Consider the following 26,589-nt stretch of genomic DNA (forward strand, 5'->3'; position numbering starts at 1 on the left):
CACTTGGTTTCACTGCATACATTACATTCTACATAGTTAGAACATGGTTTGATTTTCACCCCTTCACACAATTCTGGAATCTTAGAAATTGTTTTATAGTTGGCATGACCAAACCTTTTATGAGTTAAATGGATACACTCTTGGTGTGGTTTGCAATTGGCTATTGTTTTTGTTGTGACTTTGCTGGCTACAACTTCATTTTCTGTACAAGTATTAATCACATACAAAGATTCTTTCATTATTCCCTGCACACACACCTTGTTTCCCTGTTTTATAGTACAATTTTCTTCAGTAAAACAAACCTCATACCCCATTTCTGTTAACTGAAACACACTTAGAAGGTTTGTTTCTAATTCTGGTACATATAAAACACTTTGTAGTTCAACTCCCAGACAATCAAAATATACATTACCCACACCACAAATCTGGATTTTTGTTCCATTTGCAAGGGTAACACACTTTTGCTCTGAAGTAGAAGTTTCCAAGGTTACAAATGAAAGTTTGTCTTTTGCCATACTTATTGAAGCCCCAGAGTCCAAAAACCAAGGATTCATTGTCTCTTTGACTCTTGCTAGAAGACACTTCTTTGTTGATTCAGCTTCATTCATGTTGTTTTCTTCTCTCCACTTTGCTGTCGACTGCTTTTTCTTCTTGTTGTTGTTGCAATCCCGCCGTAAATGTTCTGTGGAACCACAATTAAAGCATTTCCTTGCCTTTAATGCAGCCACCACATCAGAAGATTTATGGCTTTGTTGAAATTCAGCCACAGGAAGTTTAAGGCTCTGTTGTTTTGAAGCTTGTCTTCTTTCATAGGTTTCCAGTAGTTTTCCAGCTACATACTCGAGGGTTAAATTTTTCTCCTCTTGACTTTCCATCATGGTGACAACCGCGTCGTACGATGAATCAAGACTTGACAAAATCACATAGACTTGGTGTATAGTTGTAAACTCCATCCCTCGTGCCCTGAGTTGATTGAAGATTTCTCTCATGCTTTTCAAATGGTTTGACATAGACTCCCCTGGTTTCAGCTTCATTCCATACAGCTTCCGGGTTAGAATTACTTTACTGCCCGCTGTTTCTCTTTGATATACAGCTTGTAGTGCATTCCAGCACTCTTTTGATGTATTCAAAAACTGAATGAAGGAAATTTGAGAGTCTTCCACAGCTAATGCAATAACTGCCATTGCTTTTGCATCGTCCTTAAACCATTTAGCATTCTGTGGATCTGCTCTATCTGGTGGATCCTCTGTGACTACATACCACAGTTCAGCCTGAATCAGATACATTTGCATTTTGTAAGACCATAATGCATAGTTAGAGTCATTCAGCTTTTCTAACAATTGATGCAAACCAGACATATTAGCTCCTGCCATTTCCTCTGCTTTAGGAATTGGTATCTCACCGTCCTTCTGCTCAGAGTCCTCCTCAGAGTCAGCCGACTGAGATTATTCCTCACTTTGCAGCACTGGCTTAAGCTTGATGTCTTCCTTCATCAACAGTCTTCTGTTTTAGCAGACTCCTGGTTCTGATACTGCACCGTTCCCACCAAGTTCTGGTTCTTCTGCCTGGGTTAGGCTGGCGTAGGCTTCCTGGACTGGACTGGGCCCATAACCTTTGTTGAGTTATTGCCAGAACTTTTCTCTCTCTGGAACTCTGTTTGTGCTCAGAAACTAACACACATCACACAGGTCTTACACAGCAGAGCTGGTTTATTTCCTTCAGGCTTCTGTGCAGTTCAATTCAGATCAGTTCAGATCAGCACACTGAGGCATACACAGAGAGCAGTGATCAGAGAGCAGTGATCAGTAAGCAGTGATCAGTAAGCAGTGATCAGATCCATTTTACACAAGTGAGAAACTATATACAGATCTACACAATTCTTATCTACATTACATACAGCTGTGATGAGGCTAACTTAGAATCTTGGCAAGGTTCCCAGAACAGCCTCTATCTCAAGGTAATTGCCCACAGATAGACTTTCTCTGTTTAACCCTGAGATAGCCATACACACACAATTTTAATGACTAAGCAAGTATTTCTTTTCATATACTTAACATGAGGGTCAGCCTTTGTTGTCAGGGGAGTCACAAAGGGACGGAAATGGCCAACCAAGGCAGCAAGTGCGGAGAAGAGAAGGAAAAGACAAATAGGGAACTAGAATTGTCACGCTGCTGTGGTACAGCAGGGAGGGGGCAGTGGTGTTCACTTGGATCTCAGACACCTGCCTTTGCCACGGGCTCACCACGTGGCTTTGGGCAGATCACTTCCTTTCAGTTCTCCATCTGTAAGTGGAAATAATCTGTGCCTACCTTTTACATTTGTCCCAAGGTCAAAAACCAAAAAGAGAGAAAATATTTAAATATGCTAAGTAAGGAGCAGCAGCAGAAAAAGGCCATTTATTTAAGTTAAGGCATTTTTAGCGAACTTTTCCATTCGTATAAAATTTCAATATGAAGGAAACACTCTGGGCGGTTGGGCGGAAAGTGCCATGGCACAAGGAAAAGGGGCACACAGGCATGCTGACAAGAGCAGCTGGCACGGGTTGTGTTGTAGGGCAGCAACCCTGGCTGCCCTCAATCTCCACCTTCATTTGTGCTGCAATTGATGGACAGAATTGCCTCTGTTCCAAATGCTAAATTAGTTGCTGAATTACCACCACCACCACCCCGCAATGATTCAGGCAAAGTGCCCACTTAAAAAACAAAAGTTTAAGTGTCGGTCAGACCTACATGCAAATTCAAAGTTCATACTCTCTTTCCCCCCACCCCAAGCCCCTCCTTCATTCATGTCCTTTTAATGTTGCAAAACCACTTGGGGGAGAGAAGTTCATGACAGCACAGCTGCCAAACGATTGGCACTGAGCAGAGCCAGCTTTTGCTCCCAAACCCCAGAACTGATTTTACCAGAGCTCAGACTTAGTAAAGAAAAAAAGTAAGATAAATAAAAACATAATGAGTCCTCCTCCGGGTGCCTACTCCGAGGGAAGCTCGGAGGATGGCAACAACACAGAGGGCCTTTTCAGGGGTGATTCTCCCCCCCCCCAAATACAGAACGATCTCCACAATGAGGCTCGCCTGGCGCCAACATTGTTATCTTTTCGGCACCAAGTCAAGTCTTTTCTCTTCTCCCAGGTATTTAACAGCACATGTTGAGTGTTTAACTGACCCGGAATAGTTGTTTTAAATGGATATTGTATCTAATTTGTTTTTATGCTTTTTATGCTTATACATTTTGTATATCGTTTTTTACTGTTCAGTGTTCTAATCTTTGTAAACTTCCCAGAATGCTTCAGCTATGGAGCAGTATATAAGTGTAATATAAGTGTGTGCCTAGTCTGGAAACTTCAACTAGTTCAAAATATGGCAGCCAGGCTGGTCACCGGTACACCTAGGGGTAACCACATTACACCAGTTTTAAAATCTCTTCACTGGCTGCCGATTAGTTTCTGGGAGAAGTATAAAGTGTTGGTTATCACCTTTAAAGCCCAACATGGTTTGGGTCCAGGCTACCTGCGGGATCGCCTTCTCCCGTACAATCCGCCCCGCACACTCAGGTCCTCTGAGAAGAACTTCCTTCAGCCAGCTAAAACTAGGCTGACAGGTATTACCCAGAGGACCTTCTCTTCTGCTGCTCCGAGACTGTGGACTGGCCTGCCAAAGGAGATTCGTCAACTTAATAGTCTTTTAGCATTTAAGAAAGCTATAAAGACTGATCTCTTCCAGCAGGCCTATCCAGTGGAATTTTAGGATGCTTTTAGTATGTTTTTAGGAAGTTTTAACAATGTATACTGTGTTTTGATTAATATTTTATGTATTTTATATTTGCTGTTGTTCCCCACCTCGATCAGAATGGAGAGGCGGGTTAGAAATATTTTTATTATTATTATTATATATATATATATATATATATATATATATATATAATGTTCCCAGAGTGCATCAACCCTTGCTTTTAGCTGGGTATGTACATATCCAAAGCTCCATTTCTGTGACTTCTTTTGGAAAATACAGTCATCTCCTTTAGAAATCATGTCAGAGAATAACAGGCCTTTCTTTAAAACAAACAACTAAGCAAACAACAGTAATGCACAAAGCTTTGACTAACCTGCCCCATCAGGAGTAATAGTTCCGAGTTTCACTGCTAAGGGATACCCCATCTCCTTGTAGTGTTCCAGTGCGTGCCCATTTCCTCCGCTGCCATCAAAGAACCACTTTCCACACAATACCGACCCATCTGTAAGGTTCAGCCAAAGATTCTCCCTCAGGTCACATTTTGAACATTTCCAGCCACTGGAAAACCAGAAATGGGCAGAGTTAGATTGCTAGCACCAGCCAGGCAACTTTGGTTTGGCTCCAGATTGACAAACAGCCAAGATACTCTGATTGAACTAGCCATGGAATAAACATTGGCAACTATTTTTAAAATTTTGCCCCATTAGTCCTCCAAAATTGCCATGCTTTACTAAGAATTATTTACAAAGTACCATCAACATATATAACAGAGCAACATAAGTAAAATCAAACAAACAAAACCCCAAACCCAACAGATACTGGTCCCAAAGAACTTATAATCTATATTTCAGTAATGCGTGGGACAAAAAAAAAAGGAGAGATTGGGAGAACAGAGACATCTGGGTAAAAAGGGATGAATATGAGCAAACTGTACTTCTCTCCCGAGTATTCCTTACAGAACATTTTCTTTTACATAAGTGTAAAATAAAGTTAAAAAACCCTAACCTGCCGACAATCTAAAATATGGCATATGAAATGTTACAACGCTATATAATGGACTGCAGTGTACTTTACAATCATTTAATTAGCTTTAATGTACTTTGTATGAGGCAGGTAATGAATTAATGCAGTGTTAATGGTTCCGATAGAAACATAAATAGCTGCCAACAGGAGCCTTAATGGCTGCTGCAGAGACAGAAAATAAGAGGAAGGACAAGCAAGATGGTTTAAATGGAAGTGTGCTACATATTTATGCATTATAATGAGAGGAGACCTCTGTGGCATGTGTGGGATGGTTAAATTGCTTGAGACACGTGGCGTATGTAGTCCCCTCTTTGCTCCCTTCCCTCACCTGTTGTGGGCAAGCCAGCCGGTGGAAGGGAGGTAGGGTAGAGGAGGTGAACAGTGGAGGAACAAGGCAGGAAGTGCAGTGCTGGCGTCATTCGCCCAATGCATTGTGGCATCCAGAGCAGGAGCCCTGTGGCATTGCTGGACTACAGCTCTAGTCACCCCTGACCATTGGACATGCTGTCTGGGGATAAAGGGAGTTGTAGTCCAATATATCCGGGGCTTGTCTATTCGGCTTCTTTACCCCAACGTAAATGTGCATATTCGCATTTCAGGACACATGATGCAGCTGCCCATTCACTGCAGCGCCGAGTTTTTAAATGCGATAATGCGCATTATTCGCATTTGCAATTTACCGCAACTTTTGGATCAACATCCGAGTTTGCACCACATCATAATTATGTGCCCTTGGGGGAGTTAAATCGCATTTTGACATGTTGGCGTAACTTTGACGGCAGGACAAAGTGATTGGCCGACTTCCCTCCTATTGTGTCCTCTGGCTGCCTTGTTCCTTCCTGCCGTTTTCATGTTCATGGAGCTTTAAAATTAAAACAATGGGAGGGAACAGGCAGCGAGAGAGAGGAGACGTGTTCAGTCCCCCTCTAGCATCCCTCTGCTGCCTCGTTCCTTTCTGCCCTCAGTTTTCCTCTTCTATGAATCTATGGAGCTCCGCATATAAAATTTATAGCTTCACTCGTCTCTACTCCATAGCATTGTATGTGTGCATGTGTGCATTAATAACTGCACTACAAAAAACAATTCAGAAGATAAATCGCTGTTGCTGCTGCAGTGTGACGCTCTTTGCGTAGATTTGAATCTACGAAAATTCGGGTTTATATGTAATGAGGAGCAATCCTGTTGTCGTATAGACAGGATCCTGGAGGGCCACATGTTTAGAGGAATAGTCAGAGTCTCTCAGACAAGACCTGCAGCATCTCAAGGACACCAAGTTGGAAAGGCTGACAGGCAGAGATCTTTCCCAGTCCTTCTTCCTCGGACCCTTTTAGGTAGAGATGCTGGGATATCGAGCCTGGGCTTTTCAACATCCAAAACATGGGCTCTCCTACTGAGCTCTGCCTGCCCCTCTGACCAATATTGACTAGCCCAAGATGCCTTGCAAATGCTATCATCTGCCACCCCACAACCACTTAATTATGTAACTCCTGATTCCTTCTTCCTCTCTCCTAGAACAAACTTCACAATTCAGAACCAATTGGTCAAGGAGGCAGGGGATGTGATGGCAGGGGACACATAGAAAACCACCTTCGGTGGAGGAGTTAACAGGCATCTGATTCCCTAAATGAGGGTGTGCCCTTTAAATTCTTCGAATCTCCTCCTCAATATATTTTACAATGGGCCTGTTCAGACAACACAGTAAGTCATAGTTAGACAGCTAACCCTTTTGCAGCAAATGGTTAGTGTGCGAGTTTAAACCATGGTTATGTAGCCACCATGGTTAGGAATGGTTCACACGACACGGTAAGTCGTGGTTCACATGATCCACTAAGCCATAATGTTTAGCTCAAAATGCTTAACCACCGTGGTTTAGCATGTCGTCTGAACAGGGTCACAGCTGATTTCTAGACCTCATGGCTGAGAAAATCTGGAAAACTATAGGAAAGAAGGGAGTGTGCATGGAGGAGTCAAGGGGGAATCCTTCTATGACAGGCTTTCACTTTTTCATGGAGGAGAACGGGGAAAGCCGCTCATGCAAACCTGTTTGCCCTGTGAAAACGAGGTATTAGTCAGGTAGAACTACCTTCAAAAATCACAAGTAAGGCTCTTCCAGCTCAGGTAAGGGTTTCTTCAGTATCTCTTTCATGCCAAGAAAAGCTTCCAGGAGGAAACCATTTTCTCTGCCATCGTAAAGTTAATGCAAATAAAGGGGACAGATCTTGCATTTCTTTCTTTCTTTCTTTTTGTCACTTACGTCCTGCCTTTTCCTTCAAGGAGCCCAAGGGGCAGACATGAGGTGAGCGAGGCTAGGCTAAGAGTCAGTACTGGTCCACGGTCATCCAATAAGCTTCCTGTTAAAGTGGAGACTAGAACCCAGATCTACACCACACTGGCTCTCATCCATGTTCATTTGTCCATTGATGGCTATTAGCCTTGATAGCTAAGTAAGTGGAACACCCATATTTAGAGGCAGTGTGTTTCTGAAAGTGGGACATGAACAAAGCATGTGGGTTGTTCCCTTCATGCTGTGTGTGTGTATTTCTCAAAAGCACTGGATTGCCTAATACAGGACATAGGAAGCTGGATTCCTTATCTCATCCAGCAAGGCAGTTTTTAGGTACGAACCACAGCAGCCTCACCTTGGTGGAATCCGGACTCCATTGTCCATCTGTACAAGAATGTCGGCATGTTTGGAGACTTGCAAGTCCTCTTCCCAGGAGTCTGGGTCTTGCTTTCTGTATGGAGATTTTGAACTGAGGACTGCGTCGCAAGCTATTGTAACCTAGAAGCCAGCGGGGGTGGGGGGTGGGTGAGGAGGGAATAAGTCAAATATAACATGGGATGTAACACAAAAGGTATGTCTTACCACAGTTGCTAACCAAGAGCACCAATACTAATAATACTTTTACATACCGCCTTAGAATGTTCAATCTTCAAGTACATTATCTCAGTAACCTGTACAAGAGCCCTGAAAGTTAGGCCAATAGTATCTCTAAAGCGCAGATTGTGAAACTATGACCGAATTAAGGCTGAAAGACACTGGCTTTCCTAAGGCAAATGTGGGGCCCATGGACAGCTCTCTGGTGCCTGCCAAGCTCCCTGCCTCTCCTGAATTTTATTTTTCTTAAGATTTTTTAATTTTTATTTTTTTAAAAAAATGGAAGGCTAGGCTTGCTGCAAAGCTCAGGGCAGCCCCTCCAATACCATCATTATTTGGATTCAAAAGAGTGTGTTTTTTTAGTTGAAGTTCCATGTACTTCAATTATTGGGCAAGTTAGTTTCTTTTAGTTTCACTAGTTTGCCTTTTGGGACTGGCCATGCCTACCATTTTATGAATGGAAAAAGCAGTGGGGAAGCCCATGGCAGCCGTTTTGTGAAAGCACCCACAACACCCTCAAAATTCCAGATGTGCCCACCAACCCCAAAAGGTTAAAGAGTTCAAGGCTGAGGTGAGATTTGGATCAGACATTCTGCCACTCACAGCACAAATTCAGCCACAGCTAAGCCATGGGTAGCTTGTTATCTACTGGCAGATGTTTCAGTGACTTGCAGTAGACGGGCACAAGTTTCTGACTTCCAACTGTTTAACAATAGCAACAACTAAATCTGCCTCCCCATCAAGCTACTGAAACGAAGAAAACTTTTGAGGGGGAAACCAGCCATTGGTTTTTATATGAAAAAGAAAAGAGGATTTTTGTGTGTGAAAAGGCTGGTAATGAAAACAATTTCCTGGGTTGAGCATGGGCTCAGTGGTGCACTACACTATACCAGCTCTAGCATCTATAACTACCTGTACCTGCACACTTCAACCCTGGCAGGAGAAGAATTCTCAGTGAGTGCTCTGCCATTAAGAGTTTTTTGAGTAGCTTCTGAAAAATACAGCAAGATCTTTCCATTTGGGCTACCTTTTTGTGACAAAGAGCTCAGGAGAGTCTATGGTCTGAATTCTAGTAACGTTTTAATCTGCAAAAAAATATAAAGGAGCTGCTTTATATATCGAGGGTGCTGCCAGTCAGAAGGCTCCTAGGGCTACCAATCAAAGGGCATTGTGCTGCTATTCCTTCTTTCCATCCTTAATGGCTTTTTGTGGTAAGAAAAAAAAATAGATGGAAGAAGTGGTGGGAAAACACAAGAGAGTTGCAAATGGAAGAAGTTGATGTCTGGAGCCCCCATAAAAACCCATGAATGAGGCAGAGCAATTTCATGGCAAAATCCTTGTCTGGAAGCACTCTTGGGCCCTTTCTACACCTGCCTTTTCCCCCAGGATCATCCCAGGATCATCCCTGTGCATTCAAATGACACACAGGGGATCCCAGGAGCAGGGAGGGATGATCCCTCCATTTCCCCAGGATCTCTGGGGCCGCTAACATCCCAGTTTTACCGACGGTCCCGGGATGATCCTGAGGACCGCAGGTAGTGTGAGCGCCTGTCCAGGCTTCTTCCCTCCTCCCTGCAAGTAGTGGGGCTCAGCAGAGGGAAGGAGCTGGGCCGGGGGGAGTCCAGGGACATCCGGGATGGGTTGGGGGGCAGGGTCGGGCCTTTTTTTTTTTTTAATCACTTTTCACTGGAGCGCAAGTGTGCTCCAGGGTCCTTTTTTTTTAAAAAAAAAAAATGGCAGCCACAACAGGCTTGACATCCATCTTCACTTCCAGGACATCACACAGCCGTTTGAACGTAGGGCGACGATCCTGGAAGCTGGAAATCCCAGGATCATCTACCCTGCATCCCTCTACACCCTTAGGTGTAGAAAGGTACTTTTGGACTGAACACAGCCAAGAAGGCCTACAGGTAAGCTCCACTGTTGTGTGTGTGTTCTGACTACTTTCTCTCTTACTAGAGATGTCAGGGATTGAACCGGACACCTTAGAAATGAAAAAAATATCATTCAACTCTGAAGGTACACACACACACACACAAACCCTTCTACATTTTACTGTATATTCTCTCTCCTTTGGTATTCAAATACCTGCCACAACATATAGCAATGGGATTTTAGCCCAAAAGGAAAGCAATCACGGAAATAAAAAGCCAGAATTCCAGAAGAGTGCTTTTGGTCCAGGGCAGCAACTAAAACATAGGACTTGCCTTAAGAAATTGGCATTTCTCATACTACTTGTACCAAAATACATCAAATACAACTTTTAGAAGCAAGATCAATTTATTGCAATGGCACTTACTTCCGCGTAAGAACACTTATGGTCCTTGGCTCCAATCCCAAGCACACTTATAGAGCAAGTTCCAGTGAATTCAGTGGGACTTACTTGCAGGCAAAGGTGCACAGGATGTGGCCTTCTGTCCAAAGTACTCCATAATGCTTATTCATCCTCATGGCAAACTTGTGTGATTGAATCATCAATACAGAAGCATGTCTATACAAGTATTTTTGGGTGTGGTGAAACAATAGCCTCTTGAGAATCTCAAGATGCAGCACCAAAAATAAGTCTAAGTGGCACTTTTTCTTTTCTTTAAATGCACTCCATCGCACCCACAAAGATCAGTCCCATGTCTTGTCACCCACATTCACTCACTTACCAATGCTGGTAATTCTTCTATGTTGGGTAAAGGAATTTCATAGTGGTCTGGGAATATAACAAGTTTAGCTTCATCCTCATATTCATAATCATCATTGTTTAAATCGCCATTGGATTCTAGATCTGCAAAAGAGAGAGCAGAAAACAAACAGAGCTTTAAGAAGAACTTGATCAGGAGGGCTTTAAACTGAATCTTACGGGGCAGGAGACGTAAACTCCAAGGCAACAATGGATAAAGACCAATGCACCACAGTCCAGAGAACAGCTCCAATAGTGCCCCAAAATAGTGTCCGCAACAATGTAGGAACAAAGCCAGACTATAAAACACATGGTCTTCGATGTCTATATACTAATGCCCAGAGCATGGGAAACAAACAGAATGAACTTGAACTCTTATTACATGAAGGCAAATACGACTTGATAGGTATAACTGAAACTTGGTGGGATGACTCCCATGACTGGAATGTAGCAATTGAAGGATATAACTTGTTCAAAAAGAACAGAAGAAATAGAAAGGGAGGTGGAGTTGCACTATATGTTAAAAAAAAATACCTATCCCTGCACAGAAATACAGGCGGATCAGACTGGGAGCCCCATCGAGAGCATCTGGAGTAAAATAAATGGGGCAAGGAATAAAAAGAACATGATAATCGGAGTCTACTACCGACCACCCAATCAAGGAGAAGACGAGGACGAAACTTTTGAGAAACAAATTGCCAGTGTTTCAAGGAAGTGTGATGTAGTAGTGATGGGGGACTTCAATTACCCTGATATCTGTTGGGAGACCAATACTGCCAAAAGCAGCCCTTCCAAGAAATTCCTGACATGTATGGGTAATAACTTTCTCCTACAGAAAGTGGAGGAAGGAACTAGAGGATCAGCAATCCTTGACTTGATATTGATCAATAGGGATGACTTAGTGCAGTGGTTCTCAACCTTCCTAATGCCGCGACCCTTTAATACAGTTCCTCATGTTGTGGTGACCCCCAACCATAAAATTATTTTCGTTCTTCTCTACACGATCCATTGTCATGGGATGGTTTGCTAATGAAAATAATACATAACAATTGCTTTAATAATACAAAAGATGATACATGACATAGTTCAGTCAATACAGTTTCTTAAGACCATCGGAAATATGTGTTTTCCGATGGTCTAAGGCGACCCCTGTGAAAGGGTCATTCGACCCCCAAAGGGGTCCCGACCCACAGGTTGAGAACCGCTGACTTAGTGGATAAAGTGGCAGTTATGGGAACTCTGGGGGAAAGTGACCACGTCATACTTGAATTCTTGATTATGAAGGAGACAAAAGTTGAGTGTAGCCATACACATACTCTGGATTTTAGGAAAGCTGTTTTTAATAAACTCAGAACTTTGATAAGTAAGGTCCCATGGCAAGTGAGCCTAATGAGAAAAGGAGTGCAGGATGGGTGGGAGTATTTAAAAAAGGAAATTTTAAAAGTACAGTTACAAACAATTCCAACAAGGAGAAAAGATAGAGGACAACAGGGGAAACCAATGTGGCTCCACAAGAAGCTTGGAGATGACCTGAAAACAAAAAGGGATACATATAGGAAGTGGAAGGAAGGCCAGGCTACAAAAGAAGAGTACAGACAGGCGGCACAGAAGTGCCGAAATGGCGTCAGGAAGGCTAAAGCTGTGAATGAGCTGAGATTAGCGAGGGATGCTAAAAGCAATAAAAAGGCTTTCTTCAGATACGTGAGTAGTGAAAGATAGAGGAAAGAAATGGTGGCTCAACTGCTTAATGAGGATGGCAAATGGATAACAGATGACAATTAAAAGGCTGAAGTGCTCAATTCCTACTTTGGCTCAGTCTTCTCCTAAAAGCGGGTCTATGACCCCCCTGGAAAAAGTGAAGCAGAAGTTGAGGGGGCAGGATTACAGTTTGAGATTGATAAGCAAATGGTCAAAGAACACCTAATTTCCTTGAATGAGTTCAAATCTCCAGAGCCTGATGAACTGCATCCTAGAGTAATGAAGGAGCTAGCGGAATAACTCTCAGAACCTTTCTCTATTATCTTTGCAAAATCATGGAAGACGGGTAAGGGGCCGGACGACTGGAGGAGGGCTAACGTTGTCCCTATCTTCAAAAAGGGCAAAAAGGAGGAACCAGGGAACTACAGACCAGTCAGTCTGACATCCATCCTTGGGAAAATTCTGGAGCAGATTATAAAGAAGTCAATCTGTAAACACCTTGAAATCAATGCGGTGATCACTAGAAGCCAACATGGATTTGTCAAGAACAAGTCCTGTCAGACTAATTTGATCTCATTTTTTGATAGGGTAAACTCCCTTGTGGACTGTGGGAATGCTGTGGACGTCATATATCTTGACTGCAGCAAAGCTTTTGACAAAGTACCACATGACATTCTGATTAACAAACTAGCTAAAAGTGGGCTAGATGGAACAACTATTAGGTGGATTCACAGTTGGCTACAGAATCGGACTCAAAGAGTACTTATCAATGGAACCTTCTCAAACTGGGGAGAGGCAACGAGTGGGGTACCGCAGGGCTCAGTCCTGGGCCCAGTGCTCTTCAACATTTTTATTAATGATTTGGACGAGGAGGTGCAGGGAACGCTTATCAAATTTGCAGACACAAAATTGGGTGGGATAGCTAATACCCTGGAAGACAGAAACAAACTTCAAAGTGATCTTGATAGGCTGGAGTGCTGGGCTGAAAACAACAGAATGAAATTTAATAGGGATAAATGCCAAGTTCTACATTTAGGAAATAGAAACCAAATGCACAGTTACAAGATGGGGGATACTTGGCTCAGCAATACTACAAACGAGAAGGATCTTGGAATTGTTGTAGATCGCAAGCTGAATATGAGCCAACAATGCGATATGGCTGCAAGAAAGGCAAATGCTATTTTGGGCTGCATTACAGAAGTATAGCTTCCAAATCACGTGAGTTACTGGTTCCTCTCTATTCGGCCCTGGTTAGGCCTCATCTAGAGTATTGCGTCCAGTTCTGGGCTCCACAATTCAAGAAGGACGCAGACAAGCTGGAGCGTGTTCAGAGGAGGGCAACCAGGATGATCAGGGGTCTGGAAACAAAGCCCTATGAAGAGAGACTGAAAGAACTGGGCATGTTTAGCCTGGAGAAGAGAAGATTGAGGGGAGACATGATAGCACTCTTCAAATACTTAAAAGGTTGTCACACAGAGGAGGGCCAGGATGTCTTCTTACTCTGTACAGCACCATGTACATTGATGGTGCTATATAAATAATAATAATAATAATAATAATAATAATAATAATAATAATAATGGCAACCAGGATGGTCAGGGCTCTGGAAACAAAGCCCTATGAAGAGAGACTGAAAGAACTGGGCATGTTTAGCCTGGAGAAGAGACGATTGAGGGGAGACATGATAGCACTCTTCAAATACTTGAAAGGTTGTCACACAGAGGAGGGCCAGGATCTCTTCTCAATCCTCCCAGAGTGCAGGACACGGAATAACGAGTTCAATTTAAAGGAAGCCAGATTCCAGCTGGACATCAGAAAAAACTTCCTGACTGTTAGAGCAGTACAACAATGGAATCAGTTACCTAGGGAGGTTGTGGGCTCTCCCACGCTAGAGGCATTCAAGAGGCAGCTGGACAACCATCTGTCAGGGAAGCTTTGAGGTGGATTCCTACATTGATCAGGGGGTTGGACTCGATGGCCTTGTAGGCCCCTTCCAACTCTGCTATTCTATGATTCTAAGAGAAAACGTTAGAGAAGGCTGGAAAAATCCCAACTTTCCGGTCTCTTAGATGAATGCCTTGAACTTTGATTCTAGTGCCAATGAATCCAAAATATTTATTCAGCCCTATGAAGAAGTGGTACCTAAATCTGATTCTGGCTTTTTCAAAATTTGATGACATTCATGACATTACAATTTCCTCATCTTCCCAATTGAGTACCTTTAGAATCCAGCTCATTGTGGTTAAACGGCTAAAGCATGAAACACACTCAAAGATCTCTTTCTGCAAACTGCATAAGATCAGACATCAGCAATGATCCCCATAAACACCTCATGAGCTTGCCTCACCTGCATTTCTAAAAACTCTTGCCAAATAGTATCCCATCGTTTCTAACTCTCTCAGTAATAACTATGGCTAGAGACCAACAATGGATTTTAAGGAAGCTGAAAGTGGTTTGACAGAGCTTTCACTTCTCATGATGCACACACTTGTTGTTCCATTGTCACCTTCTGGACAAATAGGTTTTGCAGATTTTTGAAAAACAAAACCTGTTCAGCAGAGGGGAAAGTGGGATTTGAGTACACATAGAAAGCAGCACTTCCTTTTTCAAACACTTTTTCAGCTCTTTGGGAAAAGCAAAACAAAACTCTAACCATCAGTCTCCAGCCTATGAAAGCTCAAAATCCACTGTGTTTTAAAGTGACGCCTGAATACCAATACAATCAAATTCAAGGATATGCAGAAGACTAGCAGTGTTACCAAATTATCTAAGCAGAGTAATTTCTGCTAGAGTTTTGGGAAACCAATAGCCATTTTTTAAAAAGAGGCACACAAGCACACACAAACCAAATCCAGTATACCCTAAGGAAAGGGGGGGGGCAGTCTCTTGAAAAAAATGTCAGCTTGTTATGGGTGGAAGCTATTTATTTATTACATTTATATACTGCCTTTCATCCAAGGAGCTCAAGATTGCACAAATGGTCCATCTCCCCTGATTTTATCTGCACAGCAACCCTGTGAGGTAGGTGACACAGAGGGCATGTCTACACAATTCATTTATCCCGGGGTTGTCTCTAGGTCATCCTTGTGTGTCCAAATAATGCACAGGGGATTCCAGGGTCAACTGGGGACAACCACAGACTTTCCCAGGGATAATTGAAACCAGGGATTTCCGCAGTCCTGGAACAATCCCGAGGAACACAGCTCGTGTGGCACAGCCTACCGAGTCCAGAAATGGGCACAGAGCTGTGCCCATGGGGGTGAGGTGGCAGCAATTTTGCCATCCCTGGGATGGCCCGAGGGGGGGGGGGGGTTGGATGCAAAGTTTGGCAGAAGGGTTAACTTACTTTTTCACCGTGCACACGCCTCTTCCCTTCTGGGAAGTTATGCCACCGTACAGATGCTAAGGATCACAGAAGCAGGTAAGTCCCCGTGATCCTCCCTCCAGCTACACCCTTAGGTGTAGACATGCCCTGAGTGTTTGTGACTGGCCCAAGGTCACCCAGTGAGCTTCATGGCTGAGGGAGATTTCAATTTGGGCCTCTACTCAGTCCTAGACCAAAAATAATATTCTAATAACCACTCTTGCTTTTAGGAATGATTCAGGCACATGAACCAAATATTCCTCCCCCTCCCTCCCTGGCATCCAGTAGAACACAAAGTCGCCAGTACATAGGAAGGGGCTTAGCTCAGTGATAGAGTACATGCTTTACGTGCAGAAGGGCCCAGTTTTAATCCCCAGATTCCTCATACAGGGCAAAAAAAACTCTTGCTTGAAACCTTGGAGAGCCTCTGCCAGTGCTAGGGGAGACATGATAGCACTCTTTGTGAACCGCCCAGAGAGCTTCGGCTACTGGGCGGTATAAAAATGTAATAAATAAATAAATTGAAATGTTGTCACACAGAGGACAGCCAGGATCTCTTCTCGATCATTTCAGAGTGCAGGACACGGACTAATGGACTCAAGTGACAGGAAGCCAGATTCCAGCTGGACATCAGGAAAAACTTCCTGCCTGTTAGAGCAGTACGACAATTGAACCAGTTACCTAGGGAGGTTGTGGGCTCTCCCACACTAGAGGCCTTCAAGAGGCAGCTGGACAGCCCTCTGTCAGGTATGCTTTAAGGTGGATTCCTGCAATGAGCAGAGGCTTGGATTCAATGGCCTTGTAGGCCCCTTCCAACTCTACTATTCTATGATTCTATGCTAGATAGACCAATGGTCTGACTTGGTATAAGGCAGCTAATGTAGAAAAATAGCTGTGACAACTGGGCTTTACTGGGAATCCACTTGCAAATCCTTTCTGTGACCACATAGGCTGCAACTACAACTGCAGCTTTCTCCTGGTTCACGTGAAGATTTCCCCTGCCACTCTCAGACACAGATGGAATTTCATGGAGGGAGAAAAGCTGGTACACATGTGTGAATTAGATATAAAATGAACACCCATGGATTCTCAGGGCATGCTGTGATGTTCTACTGCATTATACTGTAACTGTTATAAAGTTTGCTATTAACGTTTATTAGTGTAAGCATGTACAAGGTTTAGAGATGTACTCAGTGTTTGTATTTAAAGGATGTTGGTAAGTATAGAGCTCTAGAGGGGGGAATGAGTGCCCGGAAGGAAGGAGAGCACTGACTGGATGTTGGTGAGGAGTGCCTTGATTGGCTGGCTGTGAGAGAATGGGAGGAGTCGGAGGACTGTGTGTGTATATAGGGTTTTGTTGACAGGTGACTGAGGTTGTTGTTGAGTTAAGAAGTGATTAGAGAGAGAGAGACTAGAGCTAGGAAGGGTCTGTGCACTTTATTATTTTGGTGGAATTAGTTGGCAGGGAGGAGAATAGAGTAGCCTAGAGAGGGGTAGAGTAGGCAGGAGAACTTTGAAGTCTCTATTTGAAAAGTTTTAAGAGAAATTACTGACTGAAACCATTAACATTGTGCCTGTTACAAATATGCTTTTGAACTGAGGAAACAATCACACTTTATCTACTTGAGCAATCAACTTGTTAATAAATTACATTTAATTACATCAACCTGGTGTGGTCATTGGGAGTACCTGAGGAAGGTACCAGTAAATGGTGGCAGCGGAAGAGAGATTTGGGGGCTAGGTTGCTGAGCTGTATAGCTGTGGGGCCTGATAGAGAGAGAGGCGAGTCACAGGGACGGTTGCAGTAAGTCCAAAGCCTCCTGAGCTGGGTCCTTGTATTCAGAAACAGAGGAATAAAGGAGCAGTATTAGGTGGGGTGACACCACAAGAAGACGGGCGGTGATAGCACAAGTGGATTGAAACAGATCCAGAGTGACACCAGTTTAAGTCACACATACCACCACAGAATCTTGGCCAAACTGTGAAGTAATTCAGTTGATTTATTTGTGAAAAACAACAGCCACCAATTTATTTTATATTTTACAGAGCAATAAAACAAAATACTACACATGGTAAAACAAATACTCTCTCCTTCCCAAAAAGTCAGCACTCCAATGAAGAGAGAGTGTAAATATACGTAATGGCCAATTTCAAGAGGCGGCAGGGGGAGGGGGTGTCTTTGATTCCAGCATGCCCAAGAGATGTATTCACATGTCTGAAATCCTAGACTGGGAGGCATAGTCTGCCTCTTAATCCTAGATATGTTGAGCCAGGCAATAATGTTTTTTTTTAGGGGAAGAAAATAAATGCACTCTGCACTTGCTCAGAGGCACTCTCCATAGTTCCACTTGTTCCAGGGCTCAGTCTTGTCATTGTGAAGAGAGGCTCTGGACAATATCCAATGCTCTCAGAGTGTAAACCAACATTAGCACAATATCATTCAGCCCTTGGGAGGCAAAAGGAAAAAACAGTGATTTACCAGCAATTTTTTGCAGCAGTGACCATTTTTTCTCTGCCTAGGCAGTACTGTTGTCTGCTATGGATTATTCACAAAAGGGGAAACCCTTTTGGCTCTGGTGTTACATTCTGATTGGTTAATGCTGCTACTGGGCCCTGCCCCTTGAAAGCTTTAATACTGTACCATATTCCCTATGTCTTTTGTCTGATTGCTCCCTTTGAAGAGACCAGGCCTTGATTACTAATCAATAAAGCGCTTTTGAACCCTCTGTCGCTGGAATGGTGGAGTCGTGCTTAAGGGCTGTTTGGATCTCGTCCTTGGGTGAAAAGAACATTGATCTAACAGTACTAATGACGTTGCCCCAGGTCTGCCATGGAGAAAGAAACCTACAATATTATTGCCTTTTATGATATGCCTTTTAATGTTATAAGCTGCCTTAGGAAGGCTTCTGCCCTTAAAGGCAGACTAGAAATCTTTTAACCAAATAAACACTACATATACTCTGTAGCATTTGTCTATCCTTCTCAATGTGGACTATCCACACTGGGAAGGCTGACCTCATAATTTATAGGTTGACTCCATAATTCTCTCTCTCTCTCTCTCTCTCTCTCTCTCACACACACACACACACACACACACCGACCACATAAAGTTTCAGTTATTTTATAACTAGTGCTTTGTCCTCTCTGACAATTAATGAGCCAAAAGGTCTGATGCATTAATCACTAGGTATGAAATTGGATTCAAGTCTTTCTTCAACACCAACAAAAACTTCCTGGACTAGGTAGCCATGGACAAGCCATTATCCTCAAGTTCTTAGCCTGAAAAATGAGTTTAATGACTCTCATACAGGGTTCTTTCCAGGGATAAAAGAAAATTCTACAATAGTTTAATACCTTTCCCCCCAGAACTTCATATCATCCACAAAAGTACAGAATGTATTTCTTTGCATTACCTATGTACTATCATTTTATTCTCCAAACAAGCCTGTAAAACAGATTACACTGTGATTTGCCCAAGGCTATCCTGTGAATTGCTGGGGTAGAGGGTAGTGAAACTTGTCTCTTCTAAAAAGCAGCTTATTAAACTGATACTTACCAAGCCAGCAAAGAATCAACAGTTAGGTATTAGATAAACAGCTTGGAACAATGATGCTAGCAACTCAGAAATGCCTGATCCAGAAGTCTGATTTCAAAGTCCTTAACCCAATTAACTTTTTCTTTCGGCAGGGACCAAGGAACAGGGATGAGTCCTATCTGAAAATTTCCTGCTGAGCCAGGTGAACTTTTCCCATTTGTGCAGTCAAAGAGCGAACCAATGAAAATGTAAATCCCGCGTACCTTAAAATGTGGGAAATGTGTATAATTCTTTTACAGTATTGGCATATAAAATTAGCTAATCCTCTGGAAGCTACTGTACTTATATGTAGGACACAGAAGCTATTTTGATAAAGGGTTCTTTTCCAAAACCGGTGAACTGTTCAAAGTGCTTACGCAGGATCATAAGGGTCTCTGTTCCCCTTTAGTGGAAGCTCCAGCTGCTGTGACCTAAGCCAAGCTTATTAAGAGGGGGTTGAAAGAGCTGATGTGGGCAGCAGAGTAGATTTCCTTTCTAAAGGGGCTGGGAGCTCTCTGTAGTTCAATCAGAATCACAGTTAAAAACAGTGCTGTCATCAGAAGAGATCGACCAAAGGTCACAAAAACCACGCTAGAAAGAAGAGCAAGATGACAGCGAGCAAAGCAAAATAAGCAGTCGTGTAAGCCTGCGGGGCAGGGAGGGAGGAGGAGAGGAGAGAAGATGGACCGAGAAGCTGTTATTTTTGGGCAAGCAGTCAGTAGGGTAAATTTCCTTCAGATACCATCTGGTCAAGTTCAACGAGCGTCACTCCAGTGATGGTGGATGACAAACGCTCGGCCATCGGCTGACTGAAAAGAGCAGCTGAGGCCCGTCTGAAGGCAGACAAGCAAGCCATAAGCTAACACACTGGAGGAGAAATAAAAGGGGGGACTGCCTGACTAGACATGCCCAGATCGGAATTAGATGTTACCAACTGAATGTACTAATAATAGCAGCAGAATCGGATCCCAAGCTGGGCTCCCAAAGAGGATGCCTGCTGCGTTCAAGGAAGGGAGATAAAAGGAAGATATTCCCTCACATACAAAAACACTGGCCAATAGGCCTTGGCACTTGGGGGTCCTGGTTGTAACTTCCCTCACATTTAATTCCATTCTGTTCTATTTATTTATTGCATTTTTATGCTGTCCAATAGCCGAAGCTCTCTGGGCAGTTTACAAACTGGGCATTATCCTTTACATCCCAACTTTCCTAAAGACATTTTTTAAAATATGCCTGCTGATTTTATGCTTTTAAATTTTTGTATATTGTTTTTAATGATCACTGTTTTTAACTTTTGTAAACCGCCCAGAGAGCTTCAGCTATGGGGTGGTATATAAATGTAATAAATAAATACCGTATTTCTTCGATTGTAAGGCGCCATCTATTATAAGACGCACACTAATTTCAGTACCACCGACAGAAAAAAAGCTTTGATTCTAGGAATAATAATTGCACCCGCGATTCTAAGACGCACCCCGTTTTTAGAGATGTTTATATGGGGGGAAAGTGCATCTTAGAATCGAAGAAATACGGTACATAAATAAACATGGTGCGGTATAAAAATTGAGAAATCTAATCAGATTTTATTTGCACCAAACCATTGGCCATTGCAATTTAAAACAATTAACTGAACATGAAACAAAAAAACAGACAATAAATGTCCAGTGTTCAAGGAAAGACAAAATCCTTAACATGGGAAACTCAGTGTCACCAAGCAAATAAAACATTAAATACAATTAGGGCAATTGATAAAATAAAAACAAGGTTCTCGCCTACTTTTGTCATCATAACAATCCAGTGAGGCAGATTAAGCTGAGAAAGAGGTAAGGATTTGAACCCAGGTCTCCCTGGTCGCAGTCTAACATTCTAACTACTACACCAGATTGGCTCTCAAAGTTCACCTCAGCCATGAATGAACTCAGTGGTCACAGGTAAGCCAACAGATATTATTTATTTTACTGTTTAGTACTTTTCTACTTAAAAAGTCCCCCAATCAGCATACAAAATAAAAGATAATAATTAAAATGTATATATCTCTCATTCATATTCATATACACAGTCAACGAAAACCTTAGTCAAAATAACTTTAACATTAAAGTGTGCTCACAGTCTAAAATCACAATCTTACTAAAAGTAGCAGTAAACCAATCTCAAGACATTACTCACACACACATATACAAACAAATCCAGCAGCCTATTTATATCCAAATACAGGAAAGGCCATCTGGTAAAGAAGGGTCTTCCATGCCCCCTAAAAACTTCAGAGCACCTGGTGAAGGTGGGTGCCACAGCAGAGAAGACTCTGGTCTACCATACATAGCTACAGTAAGAATTATTACGACAGCATAAGCTTTCATCACTTAACAAAAGCTATATGTTAAATGCTATTACTATTGCTGCTATTAGGGGATTCTGCCTACTCAGTCTATGAGGGGTGGGGGAGGAATTCTATTTGCAGCTACAAGCCATACTGGTGAATGAATCAAGGTTATAAAAATGACCATGAATAATATATGCACTCCAGGACTATTATCCGCCTGTTTGGAAAAACAACCTTGCATGGCAATTTGGACTTTATGATGCATCTTACCAGAATGTGCTACATTTTTAACGATGGAATGGTTCATTTTAGTCAGAGACCTGAAGAATTATTTTACAAGGAGAAATTGTAAGCAACAGCATGTGCCTTACAGATCCAAAATAAAATTAGCAACAGGGAAGGAGACAAAAACCATTCAAAATGTTCCCATGCTGCTTCTGAGGCAATCATCCTCATTCATGGAATTTTACAGAGAAAGAGCATCTAGATGATGTAGTCTTCAGTTTGTAACCCTCCCATGTTTTCCCATTGCTTTATCCATCTTTTTTTCTTTCCACAAAAAATCAATTGAAGAGGGAAAGATGGAAATCTGCACAATGTCTTTTGATTGGTAGTGCAAGGAGCCATCTGCCTGGAAGTACCCATAGTCACATTTTTACAGAATAACTCTCAGAACTTACTTCATGTACCTTGATAGCGAACCTGAGTAAAACAGGGCCTCGCTGTCCCCCAATTCACAAATGGGGAAAATGATGCTGTGTAGCCTTGGTCAAATCACTCTCAATGAATCCATGGCTGAAATGTTAAGAAACTTAAGATTTACCAGTACTGAGGGCCTATCTCATATGCTCATGTACCACCACAGACAGGTTTCAGCTTTTAGAACAGCACTGAAGATGCCTGTACCATGTACCATGAAAGGAGTCCTGGAGTGCTAACATAGCCAGCTTGCATTGGGTAGAAGTGGGTGGTTACATATATTTAAAATGCTTTCCCCTAAGCTACCCTCAATGGTTGTGAGAATATGACCCCAAATCTAACCCATTAACTTCAGAACTACACAGGCTCTCTGATCAGAATGTTAAATATCATGATCCATCCTGTGCCTTTGAGGGATAGAATCATAGAAAAGCCGAGTTGGAAGGGGCCTACAAGGCCGTCAAGTCCAACCCCCTGCTCAGTGCAGGAATCCACCCTAAAGCATCCCTGACAGATGCTTGTCCAGCTGCCTCTTGAATGACTCTAGTGTGGGAGAGGCCACAACCTCCCTAGGTAACTGATTAAGTTATATCCCTAAAATCAACTAAAACAATTACAGTTGCAAAATCTAATCAATTAATCAGGTGGATTAATTTATTGTAAAACTTTAAAAATTGACTAAAAAGACATCCTAGGTTAATCTAACACTTTTAAGAGATATTGATAAAAAATGGCAAATGGGAGGAGACACCTTAGAAGAGGCATTCTCCCTTCTGTCACAGGAGGGAATGCCGCTTCCAAGACGGTGCCTGCTGCAACATATATAAGCACCACCTAAAACCAAAGAAAGTTAGCTTAAGTAACACGCAAATTTAAATTCATTTATTAAATTGACAAAAAAAACTTCAGTTAGGAGATGGCCCTAAAACAATATATTTTTAAGGAAGCAAAATACTCTCATGGGTACTAGCCCTCAAACAATGCAGTTAGAAGTTAACAATGCGGTTAACATGCTTTTAAGAAGTGAATCAATATCTTCCACAGTCCAGAAGCTGCTTTTTTACTTTTAGCTCAAGACAACTGACAAACAAGCCAGAAGAAAACTTTAACCTGTGCATCAGCCGTGCCTCTCCAGTGGGGTAGAGCAAAAAAAAGTACTCCCCGATTTGCCTCAATATTACGTTTGAAAAACAAAACCCTATCTACTTTTCCGTCCTGCCTTTTTTATCACTGCTGATTTGCAATAAGGCGTCAATTAAGGATGTTTCTAAGACAGAAGGGACTGGAAGGAATTTAATGTCCTTAATAGGTTTATACCTCAAAGAGCATTAAATGTGAGAATGTGACAAATGTTCAAACTGGATCGACAGACTGCATGTACCTTTTGATGCAGGATTAAGTCAGGCTGAATCTAATCCATACCGCCTTTTGTGCTGCATTTCTATTTCATTCACACGTTGGGATTCTTATTCTCTCCTCATCACAAGTTTTGCAATGATCTCTGGGATCCGTATGTTCATATACACTGAACTGGAGGACTGAGTGGAGATCCTTATATAAATTGTTGCCCTCACCTCAAAAACAGCTGTGTTGTTGACAAAGCAAAGGATCCCTTTAAAAACAGCTTCCTCATTATCACCCATGCTGCCTTCCATACAGTTTGGGAGTCTCATGGGGTTCTATAATTCACCAAGATTCATCTCTCTCCCTCCTTTAGGGAACTGCCTAGGTTTATATGAGCTGGGAGAGCCCCAGCTCATTTGTTCAACCTCCCAAAAAACCTGTATAATGGAAGTTAAGCCACCTTTGGCAGTTACATTTCAGATACCATTCCATGGCAAAAGTACATCTTTGGGGAAATGTCACTCCAAGGCTGGTGTTGCAGAATTGCAGATGGTCAGGCTGGGAAAGGGATGCACCCTTTAGTACTCACATTTGGGTGACCTGATGAATAGGAACAGGATGGATTTTCCTATTCCCACACAGCCAAAACAGACATTATATCAGATGTGTGCCTAGCAGCTATGTCTTCTTTTCATTTTTATTCTAGAATAGGTGCATGAAAAAAGGCATAGCTGCTAAACACACATTTAAAATAATGTCTGTTTTGGCCCTGCATGGAACAGAACGGGGACCTGACTATGTTTTTAAAAAAGAGCTGAAAGGGAATTACTGCTGTGGAAACATGATGGCTGCACACTCTTTTTCCTTCTACCACTCTTTATTTAACTAGCATGAATGAAAATAGCAGGTTGATGAAAGGGTACTAAGGACTAACTAGTCTACATTAGGTAAAGTGACGCTTAGGGTGACCAAATGTTTTTAAAAAGAAGACTAATAGCTGTCTCATAATTCCTCCATCTTTCCCACAAGTTTCAGTTTGGCTCACAAACTTTGCTTTACCATTACCTGTCTTCAGACCTGGTTTCCCCCACCCCCAAATTATTCTGAGGGTTGAGAAAAAGGTAAAGGGGCAGTAGATGAGGAGGCAGGGCAGAGGATGATTTAGCATTTTCTTAAGAGTCACATTCCATAGATCAAAGCCTCTTAAATGAGAGACTAAGCAATTGTTCAGATTCAGAGAGTGAAATGGGAGGGGGTGAGATTAACCCCTCCAATACTGACTGCACCAAATACTAAACAGCAACTTTGGCCTCTGTAATTTTCTCTGTGGGGCATGCAAAAATGAAAATGAAGAAGGAGACTGTCCAGAAACAATAAAGCATAGCCAGGGACATTGTGATCTCAATGCGTCACCTTCTCTACATGAAAACAGTCACCACCAAGAATAAAAAGTCAAGCCTTTAGGAATAATCTATTTAAATCAGGCATGTTAAAAATAATTTTAGGAGGGCTTCACACCAGGGAAATTGGAGAAGTATGAGGGGAAAATCAGAGCCAATTCACCCATTGGACTAATGAAGAATTGGTCCCTAAAGGCTACGCCAAACTCAAAGCTTGCCAGACATTTCCTGACACTGCTGGGCTGTCCTTGACCATGTTGCTGACTGCCAGGCTGCATTTTCAGCCTCAGTCAGCCATTTTGCTAGCTCCAGGGAAGCTGTAAGCCGGGTTCTAGTTGCTAGGCAACCACAGGACCACTTCTCAAGCTAAAGCAGAATCCCAGGAACGGAGAGGGGATCATGACCACATTAGGCTCTGGATGGAAGGAAATGAAGCCTGTAGGGAATGTGAACATTAATCTGTTTTTAAATTGCTGCTGCTCCTGTTTTATGCTCTATTATGTACTATTTGGGGGTAATTTTGATAATGGTTTTTGTATTTCATGTTAATTTGGAAGCCGCTTTAGGAATCTTCTTGTAAGATTTATAAGGCAGGGGTTGAATTGCGATAAATAAATAGAGATTCAGAGCAAGGTCCTCCTAATGGCACACACTTTAATGTACTGTTCGGCTCCCTCCCACATTTATCACATGAAAGGTTCTTTCACACATCATATAACTAGATTTGGATCAACTCCTGGGGCTCAATTACACAATACTGAAATACGTTCCTTGGTTCGGAAAAGGTGCTAAGATAGCAAAAATGCCTCAAACTATTTAATTCTTACAGTCCATACTAAAAACTACTCACCCATCCTCCAGCTGGCAATAATACCCTGTATCCTTGCTGAAATTATAAAGTGGGGTGTCCCCTTACTTTTTGTGCTGGCCCTCCTAGCTACTATTTTTACAAAACTATGAGAGACACAATTTAGCTACTATTTTTACAAAACTATGGGAGACACAATTTGGCTAACTGCAGGGAGTCAAAGGATGGGGGTTGTAGATTTCATTAACAGGTCCACTACCTCTCCTCCCATAATTCAAGCACTGTGCTGTTGTGTTGTATTGTATTGTGTTTTAATGCATTACGTACCTGTTGACAAACTCCAAACCTCCCAAATAGAAGAATTAGTTCAAATTAGTTGTACAATTCATCTTCCCTCAATTCCCTGGCCCAATGCTCTCCTGGTTTCCAAAGCTCCCTTGCCTGAAAATACTCTCTATGAGTGACGATTTCCCCCTACCTACAGGTACCTCATCCTTTCAGCCCTTTACCTCTTACAAGGTAAAGGAACCCAGCCAGGAAAAGCGTTAATCCTAAAATAGATTTCAGAAGCACAAATATGCACATACATATACAATGAAGCTGCCAACCTGCACTTAGTTAGGCACATGTAAGTCCCATTGATTTCTGCAAGACTGATGCACACATAAACCACCAATACTAAAATAAAATAGCAAGCCTTTTGATAAAAAACCTCATGAATTCACGAATACTTTGGAGAGAATAAAAGCCTTCTCTGTGGTCAGGCAAGCAAAGGGCAACTCAAGAGTCAGGAATTCGATTACAAACTTCCTCTCTGACCTTGGGGCCTAAATCTCTCTGTTGTTCTATTTCTTTTCTTGAGACCTTTAGTGGTACAAAGAGAGGCTTCAAGAATCAATTTATTAACGCATGCAAAGCGTTATTAGAGCACAGATGGGTGCAGAAAGAAAAGGAAGACAGTATTCTAAAGAATATCTCAAGGCATTATGGGAATCCCTCTATGGGTTGCAAGCTTATAATAGGAATTTAAATTTTAAAAAAAGATTAAAAGAGGCCTCTTTCCCAGTAGCAAAATAAAT

At 42.2% G+C, this 26,589-nt stretch overlaps 1 protein-coding gene across 1 annotated transcript in view; it reads right to left on the minus strand.

Annotated features, from left to right (window-relative positions):
* USP13 (ubiquitin specific peptidase 13) overlaps window positions 1-26,589 on the minus strand; it is a 115,229-nt gene that overhangs the window by 57,410 nt on the left and 31,230 nt on the right. Inside the window, exons 4-6 of the mRNA XM_063131937.1 lie at window positions 10,287-10,408; window positions 7,394-7,536; window positions 4,105-4,289 (exon numbers count right to left, since the gene is read on the minus strand). Coding sequence (XP_062988007.1) covers window positions 4,105-4,289; window positions 7,394-7,536; window positions 10,287-10,408 — 450 coding nt within the window. The remainder of the gene's footprint in view (window positions 1-4,104; window positions 4,290-7,393; window positions 7,537-10,286; window positions 10,409-26,589) is intronic.

The sequence above is a fragment of the Elgaria multicarinata genome, chromosome 8 (assembly GCF_023053635.1).
Source record: "Elgaria multicarinata webbii isolate HBS135686 ecotype San Diego chromosome 8, rElgMul1.1.pri, whole genome shotgun sequence".
Taxonomy (NCBI): Eukaryota; Metazoa; Chordata; class Lepidosauria; order Squamata; family Anguidae; genus Elgaria; species Elgaria multicarinata.